The 16,331-nt window shown below is 40.4% G+C and overlaps 1 protein-coding gene across 2 annotated transcripts in view; it reads right to left on the reverse strand.

Annotated features, from left to right (window-relative positions):
* nbas (NBAS subunit of NRZ tethering complex) overlaps positions 1–16,331 on the reverse strand; it is a 158,935-nt gene that overhangs the window by 69,566 nt on the left and 73,038 nt on the right. For both annotated transcript variants that reach the window (XM_034899544.1, XM_034899543.1), the window contains 4 exons: positions 15,100–15,176; positions 14,249–14,386; positions 2,395–2,618; positions 1,893–2,003 (listed from right to left, as the gene is read on the reverse strand). In XM_034899544.1, coding sequence (XP_034755435.1) covers positions 1,893–2,003; positions 2,395–2,618; positions 14,249–14,386; positions 15,100–15,176 — 550 coding nt within the window. The remainder of the gene's footprint in view (positions 1–1,892; positions 2,004–2,394; positions 2,619–14,248; positions 14,387–15,099; positions 15,177–16,331) is intronic.

Consider the following 16,331-nt stretch of genomic DNA (forward strand, 5'->3'; position numbering starts at 1 on the left):
CCCCCCCCCCCCCGCCTTTCCCTCCCTGCACACACTGATTCAGTGGTTATTTCTCCACCTAATGACCTTTCTCTGCAGCCTGCTTTTTGTAACACAAAACAAATGCTCAGCATCTTTTTCTACTCATTTGGCCTGAAACACATTTATGCATTTTTCTATTGTCACCCTTTGACCGTATTATCACCACATGCCTAGTTGTTCAAGGAGCTGCAGATCTCTACAGTGACATCAGAACTTTGGCAAAACAATTCATGCTGCTTTTATACAATACAATACCAATACTGTACTGATGTTGTGTTAACTTAAATGCCATACATAAACGAGGTACTTTTCTCCTTTGAAATAGAGACATGTTTGATCGCTCTAATGGAAAGAAACGGATTCCATCTTAATCCTATTTGTCAAAAAATGATTTTGTGTACATGTTTTGTAAAAACATCAGGAAGATTCACCTCTTTCTCACTCTGCAGGCTTCCCAGTTGCTCATCCACCCACTTGACATCTCCCATCTGGACCACTGTAACTCCCCCCTCGTTGGAGACCCCTGCGTCTGAAGGTAATCTGCAACACTTCAACCTCTCAAACACCACTGCTCTTCTCCTTTCACTCTACTAGCTACCCGTTGCTGCTTGTATCCAGTTCAAGATGCTGGGACTGGCCTACAGGGCAGTGAAAAGGACTTCCTACCTCCAAGCCATGGTCAAACCCTACACTCCAGTCTGACCATTGCCCCCCCTCTACCTCTACCTCAGAGCACCTTGCGGCCACTCATCTCAGCCTTGGCTCTTCTCTGTTCTGGATCCAATGATTGAATGAACTCCTTACTGAAGTCTGGACATCACAGTAACTGCCCATCTTACTCCAATGCTTATTTGGAAGGGTGTGCTTCCATCTGTAATAACCTCTAGCTCTAGTTCCTTTTGAGTTTGAATGCACTTATTGTAAGCCACTTTGGATAAAAGTGTCCAATGAATGTAAAATAAATGCAAAGGAATAGGAAACTTAACCCAAGTACTGGCCTCAGGTCAGGACTTGATCCCAGGGCACTGCACTGTGGCCGGCTGCTGCTACTAAACAGGAGGAGCGAAAGATTTTAGATTTTTTTTTACAGGGATCAATCAAAGTTTAAATTCTATCACACAAGCTTCTGTCCGTGCGCGTCTTTTCCCCACGCCTGCTTTATTTATATCAGTCCCTGTGTCCATCCATCCGTTAAATCAATACGCCTCTTGCAGATGCTTCTAGTCACAATTATGGTATGAATATTCTTCACACATTTGTCATGATTTTGAGATTTTGTAGACACTCTCATACAGCAGTTGGGTTTCAAGAAGGTATAAGGTTGTAATTTATCATTAGGTAGAGTCCATAAACCATTTACCTTATATCAGAATGCGATGGGAGATATTTATCACAGATGCACACACACATGCGCAAAAACACACACACACACACTCACGCTCACTCATCTGCTGAAAAGGCATTCTATTAAAACAAGGAAAGGTGCAGTGCTAGCCAGTTCCCCAGCTATGAAGTCAGAGAGCAAATAAATTATGGAAATAGGCTCAGACACACCAGCATCCTCATTCCCTCTCAAACACACAGATACACACACATATTCACAACATGTTTGATTTACTCTGCGGGTGCTTTGAGTATGCTTTTTATGTGGGCGAGTTTTGTAGTAACTCAGAGGAAGTGGTGCAACTTCAATTTACTTTTTTTTTGGGTGTGCATTTAACAAACTTCAAAAATGTCAAATTGATTTGGGATGGTGGTTTTGTTTCACTGTGTGTGTGTGTGTGTGTGTGTGTGTGTGTGTGTGTGTGTGTGTGTGTGTGTGTGTGTGTGTGTGTGTGTGTGTGTGTGTGTGTGTGTGTGTGTGCATTTACCCGCTGTCTGTAAAGAGGAACTCAAGGTGAGTCATGTAGACCTCCCACAGAGGAACATTGTACCGCTTAGCCAGAGACAGAGCGATTCGGTACACGTTGTCCTCCAGTGTCCTAAACAGATACGCATAGAGAGCAGGAACATAACAGATATCAGATCGATAGATCGATCGATAGATAGATAGATAGATAGATAGATAGATAGATAGATAGATAGATAGATCAATCTACCTAGTATCTCTCTCTTTCTCTCTCTCTCTATATATATTTATAGAGAGAGAGAGAAACAGATATACAAGTACAGTATACAGAAAATCTGATATACATTACAGTATACAGTTTATACACTGTAGACTGTACTGTATATCAGATTTCATTGCATTAAAACAATGGAGCCATCACTTCCATCTGTGTTATGAAAAAAAGCAGACCAAATAAAGTTAACCCCATTGTACTGTATGTATATTATTTCTGAACCTCAACCTCATGGTATTGACAGACTTACTCTGTGAGGCCAAGGATGGTCTCCTTCTTGTAGTCGGGGTCGGAGCTGAAGCGCTGGATGTCCACTCCGCGGCCCAGCCCCTGTAAGACCTGGGCCTGGGTAAAGTCTGTCAGCCGCTCGTTGTACACACGCAGCTGGCTGATCAACTTCTGCAGCTCCTCCGGCCAATCCGAATATGCAGACACATGCTGTGTGACCAATCGAATCAGCTCCTTTGGGTCAGCCTATGAAAAGGTGAATCAATATCATGTTTACACACAAACTGCTTCTGAATGTGTTATTTCATGCTGGAAGCTTCACAGAGTAAACGGATATGAAGTAGACATAAAGCTGAAAGCACTATTTCATAATCCTGAGAACCACTACCATACAAACTCCTCTGAATAAAAGCAAATAAAAACTGGACATGCATATCCCTGCTCCCTTTTGCTGTAGGGGTGTGGACATATTGGCTTCAAAAAGTTAAATATTTAGAATTCCTGCCATCTTTATATTTGCGATTTATATTTATAGATTTGTTACAGTAATTCTGATCAAATTCTGATTTCTGATACAAAAAATGTACAAGAACAAGGTTGAATTTATTGTGTTTGCTGTATGATGGAGGTGGCCCAGACCTGTGCATTAAATGTTAAGGAGGATAGATGAATATTGTGTCATTAGTTAAGTTTCCATCCAAATGTCGAGTTGAGCACCGTAAGATAAACTGCTGATGGCGCTTATTCTCGAGTTAGGTGCAATTATCACCATTGCAGAGAATAAGGGCAAAACCAGATGATGTAGTTAAAAAGCGCCAGTCAAATCTAAAACCATGGAAAATCATGTAGGTTTACTTGATGTCATCTATCCACACAAAAATCTGCTGTCTCCATCGGCTGCTGTTCTTCATCTCTTTAGCAGAAGCTTGAGTGAGATTTAAGTCATATGTTTCATCATGGTTTATTCTCTAAGCCATTGCATTTTGTCCAATTTAATTTTTATCAATATACCAACTGTTCTACCCCTACTTAGTGTAAAAACATGTTACTCTTTGTATACAATTTAACAGGAGCATATCTGACGGACTCCTTCTTAATGTGTTTATTCATATTTGTTTTCAAATGGGTGGTGATGGCGCAGTGGATATGACACATTACTTTGGTGTGGGAGACCTGGGTTCGATTCCCACTGTGAACATCAACCAATATGTCCCTGACACTTAACGTAAACTGCCTCTTTACATTAAATTACATGAAATTTAGTAGTATACATTTCTATGTATGTCAGAGGTTGTACGCCCCTAGTCCCCCAGGGGACCCTAGTTGCTCCAGAGGAGTGCGACCACTGACATATATAGAAGTTGTAAGACGTATTGGATAAAAACACCAGCTAAATGTCATGTAATGTAATGTAATGTAATGCAAAGATGCAGTTCATACCCACAAAGTTATACAGGAAGTACACTAAACACTTAGCCATAAGCAAACTCCCCTTACTGTAACCTTAATCATTAAACTATGTGACAGACTGAGCTTCAAACATCCTGCACTGCGTGGTATCTAAAACTTCACAGGTCTTTTGCTGCCTTGTCGTGACAAACTAATGAGGCTATTTTTAAAAAAATGGCTGTAATTTTCAAAAAAATCGGCAGAAAAAGGTAGCCCAACTATCTTGGTACTTACTTCTAGTAATTTTGCTTCCAGGAAGAAATTGACTGCGTGACCTGAGTTAAATCAGGCAACTCAATATGTGCCAAAGCAGGGGTAAATGCACCAGGAACCATAATTGCTACCATGATTCAGGTCTATGGGGAATTCGACAGCAGATCCACATTTATGACTGAAAATGTCTTGTGCAGGGAGCGTTTGGTGAATGTTGTAGCTCTCTCATCACCCCTGTTCTAATTAAATGAGCTCCTGAATTTGGTTTTGGCATCTTATATGCTGTCACCCTGCAGGATGAGATGTTTTATTTGTTGATCTTATTTGCATAAGGTAATTATGCCTGCTGGAAATGTGTGAGCTTGAAAACAGTGTGTGCATGTGGGCGAGTGTGTGTTTGTGTGTATGTGTGTCTTCCTGCTCTCAGTACACGTGTGTCTTTAGATGTGGCTTTAGCAGCAGTCATGGTGGCAGATTCACAGTTCAAAAGCAGGGCAGGAGGGAGAGTGAGGAGAAGTAGAAAGTGGAGAATATTAAGTTTAGAAAGTCAGAGGGGGGAGAGAAGATGAGATGAGAGGAAAAGTAGGATGGTATTTTCTTTCTGGATGCTGGCATCATTTTGGACACCATTTTCAGAAGAATGACACACAAAGGAGAGCATGGGGAGAGAGAAGAAAGTCGGCTGGAACTGTGATGGACAGGCCGATATTTGAAGAAGTCTTTCGTGAAAAAATTCTGTTCTGCATTCTCTCACTCTCTCACTCTCTGTCACTCATTTACAATGCTTTGTCCTTTTGGCTATTTGGATTATATTGTCCATTTTCTCTCCAAACACTAGTTTTGCTTCACATCTATTAAATCCTTCATCAGTCCTCTCTTATTACTGAAAAATCCCTTTTTCCTTCTACTTAGCATTCTTTGCAATCCCATTTAATCTTCGAATTAAGCACAAACACCAAATTCCTCCTTTTCTCTTCATCTTATACCATAACTTGCTTATTTGATTTTAAAGTATCTTAAAAAGCCACGTATAGTCTTTCTTTAAAGGGAAAATGTGTAAAGTGTATATTAAGTGTTATTGCATAAGGTAGCATGTGATGTTGCACAGCTAGGAGGAAGCCAAGCTCCCTCTAACTCTCCCTGTAGCGATTCCACTGCTTCCACCGGCTCTTTTCTCTGTGCTCCCATCCTTCCTGTGACGCTGCTTAGGAGGGAATAGAATAAAAATAAAAAGTCTATGTCTCTGTCTCTAATCTTTTCAACTAGTCTTGCCCTCTCATTTTCACTCTTAATTTCCCATGTTATTATTATATTATATATAATAATTGATTTAGTCTATTTTATCATTTATTATCAACTAAATATTAGCATTACATACACAGTGTTGTTTTCCCTTTTACCACCCAGTGTTCCGCCTGTGGTTGCTAGCACTCTGGAAATCATTCTTAGACTGCTAATACTATCAAAATATACATGAATACAAACATGTTATCTATGCATCAACAGATTAGACTCATAATTTCAGTCATTGAAGTAATTTTCAAAAAGCACAGACATGACCGCCAGAACTGTGACCATTGTAGCGGGCTAACTTTCACATAAACTTCAGTATAAAGCGACTTGTGGCAAGTCCCAGATTTGTAGTGGTGAGGTTTTGCGACAAACAAGCAGTGCAGAGTAGTACTGTATGAAGCATGGAGAGCCGCCTTTTGTCTGTTTCCTTGATTCTAGAGAGGAATTCAGGATAATCAGAAAACCTAGTGAGGGTGACACACTTTAGGTCCCCACCGATGGAAGTTTTCAACACAGCAACTTTCAACAATCGTCATTTTATCTTGAAAGTGACCACAGCAAACAGTTAAATGTCCGTTCTACTTTCGTTCTATTTCTATGATATTATATTAACTCCCAAGCACGGTGCAGGACGAGAGGGAGAGGCCGGCGCCAGGCTGTTGGCAGTTACTGCCACTAGGATTACTCTGAGCAACATGCATTGGAATGTAATACAATGTAATATATATGAGTTATTTATTTATAATATATTATCAAGCTAAAAATAAGCTACTTCCGGTCATCAGCCAATCAATCGGTACAACTTTAGTCTATACAAAATGTCATGGCAACAGATGATCAGTAGTTGCTGGGTTATTTTAGTCTGGGACAAAGGGGGCCAACATACAGGCCAAACATTATTAGTATAGATATTTGCTGCTACTGTTGCAAAAATACATTGTCTCCCTACCTTTCCGTCATTCTGACAGCTCAGCGATGTAATCAATCCTTGTCTAAATTCATATTCATTTGGTAAAAAATGATTTTTTATTTATTTCCATTTAGACAAACAATCCACAAAAGGGGTTTGGTGTGTTAACGGGTTAGGAGGGGGAACTCGCACACACAGACACACACAGACACACACACAGACACACAGACACACACACACACACACACACACACACACACACACACACACACACACACACACACACACACACACACACACACACACACACACACACACACACACACACAGTGTGTCTCTCTCTATGTCTCTTTGTGTGGTAGGAACAAATAGATGTCAGAGAAACAGTCATGTACTCCCTCTCTTGAGTGTAAGCTAGTAATGATCTTAATGAGTTATGTTTATGCCATGTCTAACACTTAGCTTTACAGTCAGTGGCCTCATTAGCACTCATTCTGCAAATGGTGTATACACAGTATGTGCACATAATTAGGAGGAATGCATGGGAGAGAGAAACCAGGCACCAATTTTAAAGAAATAATCACTCCATAAACAGACTGAGCTGCACCGTGGGTCATAACACACCATGAAGGGGACCGATCAAAAGAGAGATACAATCCTGCCAAGAAGACTGCAAAGACACAAGCAAAATGAGTAACTTAGCGTCAACCCGGTGCATCTAATCAAAGGTTTAAACTATATAGTCTCAAACCTTCCCAGTCAACTGTAACAGTGCATTAAGAGTGCACATTTATCTAATAGGGCCCTACTCTGCTCTCCAGAGCTCCCATGGGTAAAATATAGACTGCTAATGATTGCAGTACAAGGGTGCAATTTGTAAAAGTGCACAATTTGAACAAAAAAGGAAAGTGAATTCATTGAGTTTGCAGTGCTTTTCTATGATGTGGAAGTCTTTCAGTCTAACTCATTCTTCCAGGCACATCGGATGTCAGCGCCTGCACCCGGCAGCTTGAATCCTGTTGTGACCATTAACTGAAAAGAAGAAAAACATTTTGGATGACCGTAGGCAATGGGAAATGTCACTAGATGTAAGCAAAGTGCTGTTTTTATAAAGTTCTTCATCTTGATGCTATTAGTGAAACGCTTTCATCATAAATAAAAGTATAAATATAAGTATAAAATATAAGCTGAAAGTATCTGACAAGAATGTGTAGGGTTTTACTAAAAAAAAAAGGAACGTCCTAATAAGATGTTCGAAGACCTAAGCCGTTTTTCCTGCATAATGTACTCTACAGTCATGCTCTGTGTGTCTGTAGCACAATGGTGTATGTTTTTATTGTGTTTCTGTGTGTGCAACAAGAGAGTGAGTGATCAATACTCCGAGAGAATGGTGACTGCAGGCGAAGATAAATGGTTGAGTGACAAATTTCAATCTCTTTACTCTCACATTGCCACACAGTGGCTGCACATTCACAGCTACATTTATTGTCGGCACAAGGAATCTCTCACACACGCACGCAAGCACGCACCATGCACGCACGCACACACACACACAGCGGTAAACAGAACTTAACACTTAAACATGGACTATTGTGCAATATCGTGTTAACACCACCAGCAGAACAATTACGGTATAGAATACCACTATTTTGTAGACGAGCACTTGTCGGTATGATGAAAAGTTCGAGTGCGAGCAAGTGGAAAAAAGCTCATTATGCCTTGGGGAATAATTGAAACCCAGCATCCATGTCATTGAGCCTGGTGCTGCTCCGTCATGCCTGGGAGCCGTAATCGGATGGGAAAGTAACAGTTAAAGACCTTGAAAGTCAATAGTGGGCAACTGAATCTTTAAGAGGCAAAAAGTAGTCCGCTGTAACCACTGATACAAGACAACTCAACAAGACTTAGTTCACTTTATCAACAAAAACAAAACAAAATATTAAATAATAAATATGGGCAAAGAAGCATTGTTGCAACACCTTAGTACTAAGGACTGAAGTATTGTTATTAATGTAGTACTGCGAGAGATGAGAGATTTTACAGTGACAATGTGACTGAATCAGACTCACGTTAACCACCAAATTAGATAAATGTTCTGGGTATATATTTTTTGGAATATGTTTAAATAGAATTTGACTCAGTGACAACTATGTAATTTCCAATAGGAATGATGGCTAAAGAATTCAAAAATACGACCAAAGCTTGAAAAAATGCTTTAAGTAGTTTTTCCGTTTCTTTCTGTGAGGCATGTTCTCCGTGTGTTTTTGTGGGTTTCCCTCCATTGTCTTTACATATGTAAGTTTGGTACTCCACTCTACTGTATGTTAGTCCTGCGACTGCGCTACAGCTGCCTACTGCTGCTGAAGAGCTAGAGAACAGTAGGAGGGTCAAAAACAGAATGCAAACAGAGATCAGCAAAGTACAATGTAATGGATATGCTACATGGTGCATTTAAAATTCCAATATATTGTTGTAGTTGCTGTAGAACTGCAGTAAACAAATGGCACCATGGCAGAGACGACCGTGGCTTCAGTCTCACACAGTTCCATAGAACTGGCAGTACATTTCCTGTTAGCCCAAAAATAATTCAGTTCTTATGTTTCACCATCACAGTGTACAACACGGTCAAGAGTACATTTATTTTTATATATATATATATATATATATATATATATATATATATATATATATATATATATATATATATATATATATATATATATATATATATAAAAAAGAAGAAGTTTCTTTTAGCTTAGGTTTCAATCTTTTCTCAGCTCCAGAAACTTTACAGAATAGTGAGAAGAGAGGCTGTTGATTGAGGCTTTAAAAACACATCAAACACCTCGAGTAAACCTCCTGAGACTTATGTTCCTATTTGCAACTCAATGACTTTGGTGTCTTGAGTGTAATTGTCTTATTGCTTGGGTATGAAATTATGCGATAGTGACAAGAGAACTGAAAGAGTGTGAGAGTTATTGAGACACAGTGTTGCTGCTCTTCAAGTGGAGAGGGGGACAGCTTGATACACCACAACACACACACACACACACACATATGTACAGTATACACCATTGACAACAACAGATCTAACACTCCAACGCACACAAACATGTTAGCCTACAGCCTACATGCACATTCCTAATATGGAAAACTATTCAAAAACACATGTTGATGTAACATGTTTTCCTCTCTCCCCTCAACCTCATTTGCAATGCAAAGCAAGCATGTGCAAGTCATTTTGATACACAAACCCTGTCAGACATATCTGAAATTAAATATCACACGCTGTACAATGTGTACCCTTAAAAGATAAGAGAAAGCGAGGGAGCTAAAGAAAGCACAAGAGAATTGTATGCACAGTCAAGATAGTATTGTGGACCGAGAGGCTCGAGATTTGACAAGAGTGAGAAAGGCCTCGGGGGGGGGGGGGGGGGGGGGGGGGGGGGGGGGGGGGGGGGATCTCAACAGTGTAGGAGGGAGCAACGATGGCAGAAAAAAGCAATATAACGCGGACAGAAAGAAGCAGCGTGGAGACATACAAAAACACAACTGTAATGCCAACAAAGCAATTCGTTAAACTAACAGGTTTTTTTAAAAGAATAAGGAAATGGGAGGAAAAAAATAGGGAGCACAGACTGGGGGAGAGAAGAAAAAAGTAAATCCAGGAGTACAAAAAAATTTAAAAAACACAGTGAATGTAGAGAAAGAAACAAGGATAAAAAGGTTGAAAGGTTTTCTTCCTCCTTGCTTCCATCAGTGTTAGAGTAAAAGTTGCCACTACCTCATCAATAAGAGCTGAGTGAAGGCAAGACCTGGAACACAACGATAACAAGCACACACTCCGGTAGAGCACACTAAAGAGGAAAAAAAAACTCAAAGGAAATGACAGCTAAAGAAGAAATAACCTAAAAAATAATGTACAACTGTCAAAGTGTAGAGCAGAGGAGAAAAAAACTCTACATATTTTAAGTTATTACATGGCTTGGTTGAATTCTAAGGCATTCCGTTATTTTCTTGATAATAGACCGTTGCTAAGTATAACACACCGCTGCCATGCATAGCAGACCGTTGCCATGGACACAGTCTTGTTCACTAAATCCGCTGGAAGAAGTCTGGATAATTTATCAGCTGTGGCAAAAAGTGGGGAAACGTTGCTCAACTTCTGTCCTCCATTTCAAGCAATGACAGCAGAACGCTACATCATTATATACAGTCTATGACCACTACGCAGTGACTTCAGCCGTAAGGACAATGACGCTATTTAGTTCGCTTAGCTACACTGCAAGATGTAGTAAAAGATCCCATGGCATGAAATTGTAACTTAACATTAACATGAGTTCCCCCAGCCGGCCTATGGTCTCCCAGTGGCTAGAAATGGAAAAGTTGCAAACCGAGCCCTGGGTATCCTGCTCTGCCTTTGAGAAAATTAAAGCTTAGATGGGCCAATCTGGAATCTTGCCCCTTATGAGGTCATAAGTGGCAAGGCTACCGCCCCTTTCTCCGCTTCGCCGGCCCAGAGGATTTGTCCCACTCATGAGAGAGAGACATCATGGCTATCAAACGAGCAAAGTGGCAGTTGGCCAAGGCCAGACCCCCAGTCTCCACTTTGCCCCCCCCCCCCTCTCCTCCACAATAGCCACAGACACAGATATGGCACATACTAAGGAAAGCTCATTGTGGGACTGGCTCTGGTGGCTGTAATTCTGCACCAAGGCTTAATTTTGGGAAGACTTCAGATATGGTATTAGAGGCCCAGTAAGGCCTATATAAAAGCATCCAAAGAGCACCATGTCATGGGACCTTTAACGTTCCAGGTGTGTCAACTGCAGCGGCTGTGCATAAAATGAAACGACATGAATGAGGACATAAACGTCCACATACATTTTCTCAAAGAAGTCCCATTTACCTTGTCTTACTTCACCGTCTGCAGGAGCGGGAGATACTGGGGTGTTGATTAATAGACGGAGTGTGGCAACAGCTAGCTACAGAGTTTACGTTGCTGTGGACGCAGGAGTCCAACATTAGAGAGGGAACAAATATTTTGTGTCAAATTATAGATTTTTTTGGTAAGTAGCCATGTAATAAGCAGGATAACGTAGAGCGAGGCGGTTGCTATAGCGAATTCAACTCCTTGATTCAAGACCCGGAATGGTCCCGATCACCCGGTCAGGGTTATATTGGCTATAACAAGCGCTTCTTCCTTAATAGACTTGAACTTCACTTTAGGCATGAGGTTGTGGAGTGATTACTGCCATTAGGTTGCAGCAAAGAGATGTGTGCATGTGTGTGTGTATGAACATGTAGTGTTGAGTATAACTTGTTGATGTGAGAGTAGGAGTGTGTGTTTTTGTGCACAGTGCTGACCTTAAATGTCAACTGGGATACACTTATCCACTTCTCATCCTGGCCTCTTTCCTTTTTCTGTTCTTTTATTTTAACATTTCTCTTCATTCCTTCCACCTAGGCTAAAACCCATGAGAGCCACAGTCCACTCAAGGAAAAGGTCAGAACCATTTCTTCTCTTATTCTCTACCGCTCACCGCCCACCGCCCACCCCCCCTCCGACAACCCCGCCACCACTCTCCTCTTCTTCCCCTTACCACTTGTAATTCTGATCTCTTGTTCTGGTCTTGTTTTCCTCCCTTTGTAAGAAGAAAATGAACATAGAGTAATATGACCTGTTGTGGCTACTCATGGCTTGCATTGTTTCAGAAAATAACATGTGACATTAGCGTGCCACAATGTCCGAGAACAATTTTTGCATTCAATTACATACAATCCAAAGAGTCTAAGAGCTAGTGAATTATGTAAAAATGTCTGGCTGCTATAAGTAAGACATCTGGGGAAATAAAATCAATTTTACACACATATATTAACACAAACACGTGTTCAAAAGACATTCACAAACAGAAGCATGAACACACATTCCAGGGCAGATTTTGGATTAAAGCATAAATAATTGGATTACTATGCTAATGAGTAAAAGGATAATTATAGATATTTTCAACCTGGGCATTATTAAACCAGATGTTATTATCCCAGATTGTTCCATTACGATGTCTGATTGTGTTAACAATTCTTGCATGTTACACCCATCTACCTTTTTTGTATTGCCACTTTGCCACAAACAATGCTCTCCATCTATGTGGTGAAATTGCGTTTGAGCATTTTGAACTCAAAAAGTGATTAAAATGGATTTGAAACACAATGACCCAGATTTCCAATTACTCATGGCTTGCTAAAATCCTAGTGTGCAAATCCAAACAACTGTATTGTAACTTCTAGTAGAGATCCCAATTTCCAAAGATCCCAAATGAGTTAGAATGAATTTTGAGGAAATGTGTAGAAAATGATGCACAAGACATGTAGGATATTTTCATTTGATGGAACGGTGCAGCTATAAAAAAGTCTTGGGTTTGAGTAATTCACTTTATTTAGCTTCAATGAAAAGCTTATTATAAATATTTCTGTGTATGTATTAGAGGTGTGAATCTTCACTGATCTCCCGATTCAATTATGATTATCATGTCAGCAATTTGATATCTTGATGCATCAAAAACCTTTTGAACTAAAGCCTTAAAGGATATTCGACTTAACACTATGCATTAAGATACTGATATCTAAGATACTATAGTTCAATATAATACAGTTGTCTATATCACTTCATATGGTTATGTTTTCATCCAAAAATACAAGTAGTAAGATATAAATATCTTATATCTTAATATCTTTTTTTTTATCATAACACAGTCAGAGCACAGCAGGCAGACAACACACACACACACACACACACACACACACACACATGCACTGATGCAGAGCAGGCACAAACGTCTGAAGCTTTGCTAGTTAAACTGCAAAAGCAACAAGGCTTATTTACCAAGCTTTGCACATCCAGGGATGCAGCAGCCAAGACTAGCTTTGTGATATCCCAAAACATCGCCAAAAACAGTAAACCCTTTTCTGAACGGGAGTTTATTAGAGTGTTTGGTGGCTCTGCTGCGCTAATATGCCCAGAGTAAAAAAAGAGGCGTTTGAGAACGTGCCGCTTTGCAGGCCGCACATTCTTTTTTATGTGCCGCCTGAGATAAATTAATATTGAGCAGAACTGAGTTTAGCCTATTGGTCTGGCCCTCCACGACTGTCCCTGTTTTTTATGTGGCCCCTTAAGAAAACTAATTCCCCCCCTTGGACTAGACTCTATCATAAGTCTACATGAAACAGGTTAGGCTACTCAGAATGTATTTATTCATTTGAATGTTTTTTTTATGCCGCAACCGGAAAATTAACGAGCGACATCACTGCGTTAGAATCGATTATGGTCGGCCACTGCATCAATGCAGCATCGTCCACGTCCGCATCGCAATTAATTTCAACACCTCTAGTATGTATGTGAGGTCATGTTACATCACAGATCACGTGGTATGTGATTACTTTTTCAACCTTAATGTCGTGAAAGCAAACATTTAAGGAAAACAGTTGTTAAGGGACTGTGTAAAATTTTGTAAACATGTTAGCTTAGCTAAATAAGCTGTCATTTCATGTCATGTGAGATGTAAAGGGATGATGACTTTGCTGCTTAGTTTCCAAAGTAATCATTTTTAAGTGGGTTAGTTTGGGCTGGGGTTCAGGGCTTAGCAGACCACACACTCATTTATATTTTTATATGACTGCTTGTTCCATAATAACTTAATAACAGCTCAAACTATTATCTTAATATCCACCCAGCTATTTCTCTCCTCTCGGTGTTAACGTCATGTTTGGCAGTCAACACTTATCTGAAATTCAAGTTAAAACAATTTGTTCATCCTTTAAAAACTCCTTTCTCATTAACTGATGATGAGAGAGTAGTTAAAGCCTTTGTTTCACATAAAATGTATTATTGTATTTCACTGGTCTTCACTTGGAGGATTATTGACACTTACACCTCCCACCTCAGCATAATGTACAACCCAATATCTCCAATTCATGCAACCACCCACACACATAATGGGTGTCCCATGCTCACCTGGTAGAGAGTGTGGTTCTTGTCCTTGATGCAAGGTATGAGGAGGGAGTAGATCTGCAGGGAGTAGTAGTAGGCAGCCAGCTGGAGCGACAAGGCAGAGTGACACTGCTTCTCAAAACACCTGTTGGCATCTAGTACCTGGATGGAAAGATATGCAAAAGCAAATAAACCCCACTTCCTTGATTCCAATACTTAACCCGTTCAATTAAAAATATTGCACAGTTCAGTTCATAATGTCCAAAAATAAGTTGGTTCTTACCAGGTGTTTAGTATCACACTGAATATGGTGCAAGTGTTTAAGACTCATGATGAATCTCAGTTCCACCACTTGATCCCAATCTACTGCAGTAGGTTTCTTTGACTTTTATTTCATTTTCTTAGCTAACACAATACACTGACTGCTCCTCTGACAGCTGGGGCAGGGGCTACATATTGAGTTGTAGAAATGCTTATAGTATGTGTAAATGTAGATTGATTTGAGTCAGACATGAAACTATGTGCGATACAAAGTGTCCTGTATTGTATGATGATCGATCCAAGAACGTCACAATGTCATGATTTTGATGAACCGCTACTGTTGTAAGTCATTCAGCAACACTACTCCAGTGCCTTTTAAATGTGGCTTTGATTTGACGGACTGATGACGCAAACGGTCTAATACAACAGCTCATCTAAAGAAGTTAAGGGATCAGTAGAGGATATGGATTCACTCAGCCATTCTGGAAAATGGCTGGGTGAAATACAATCACACTTTTATTACCAGAACCTGTTTGTATGTGTGTCTAAAAGTGTCTGTGTGTGTGTGAGTGTGATTGTGTGGTGTGTGTGTTTACAACTGAGTGTCCACCTACCTGAGGCAGGGCCAGTAAGTAGGACAGAGCCAGCATCATGTCCCTGGGAAATGCATCGTTGGCCAGCTGCAGCAAAACTGGAAAAGGTTGAAGGGATGGAGCGGGAGAGGGAGAGAGAGAGAGAGAGAGAAAGAAGGAGAGAGAGAGAGAGAGGGGGGGGGGGGCAGGACAGAATTTAACTAAAGCACTGAGGATTAACATCCAACCCTCCCCTATTGGACGAATTTCATCCATCCCACGTCCGCTGAATACAGAAGACAGTGCCTGTCAGAATACACCTCTCTCTGGGCCAGACAAAAGAGGTAAAAAAAAAGTGGTAGATGAGACGAAAAGTGAGAGACAAAGTCAAGGAGTGTCATTAAACACACAACCCCTCCCCCCCACTTCTAAGATATCTTCTTGCTAGGTAAATGCGTGCATATCTGTGCAAGCGTGTTTGCATACGCTGTGTACTGTGTGTGCATTTCTGCGCATGTATGTGCGTGTGTATGTTGTCTAGCACAGGGATTATTCATTATTCAAATAGTAAGTAGACACCCACTTCTAATAAGTGCTCTCCAGATGAGTCCAAACTTTATATAAGTGCACTTTAAAGTTGAATCCCCTGAATGTCAAATTAGCCTATGTATATTGACAGGTATAGTCACAGGCAGAGGAGTTTGATTATAAGAATTATCTTTGTTTAACTGGTTTCTACTTGTCTGTTTGAACCACCAATCTGGCCGAGCACCTTCTGTTGATTGTAGTCTTTATCGACGACGTTTCATTTACGGGTTTGCCGGATGTCCCTCATTGTCGGGCTGACGTCCCTCACCTTACCAGGGCTTGACATTAACTTTTTGAGGCAGTTGTCTTTTGGACAAGTACATTTACGTTTCACTTGTCCATGCACAAAATTTACTTGTCCAGGTAAAGATTTTTTTTTATTTATTTTTTTTTAAAAGGTGTAGCTACTTTACAGTTGGATATTAGCAGATATTTAACTACGTACATTTAACCTATACGAATGATGCGAATTCTTGTTGTTATGTACACAGCTTCCGACGCTAGCTAGCTAATGTCACTCACTTGTCAGCCAAGTTGGGTTTCCTCCGGCAGACGCCGCAGAACATTACTCTTTCATAACACACCCAGAGAATTACATCTCTGCATCTGCTCCAGGGAATTTTCTTTCCCTTTTTTACTCATATGGTGTTGTTGTTCTTGTAAGGATAACTGTTCTTGGTGCTTTC

The sequence above is a fragment of the Etheostoma cragini genome, chromosome 18 (assembly GCF_013103735.1).
Source record: "Etheostoma cragini isolate CJK2018 chromosome 18, CSU_Ecrag_1.0, whole genome shotgun sequence".
NCBI classification, from domain to species: domain Eukaryota; kingdom Metazoa; phylum Chordata; class Actinopteri; order Perciformes; family Percidae; genus Etheostoma; species Etheostoma cragini.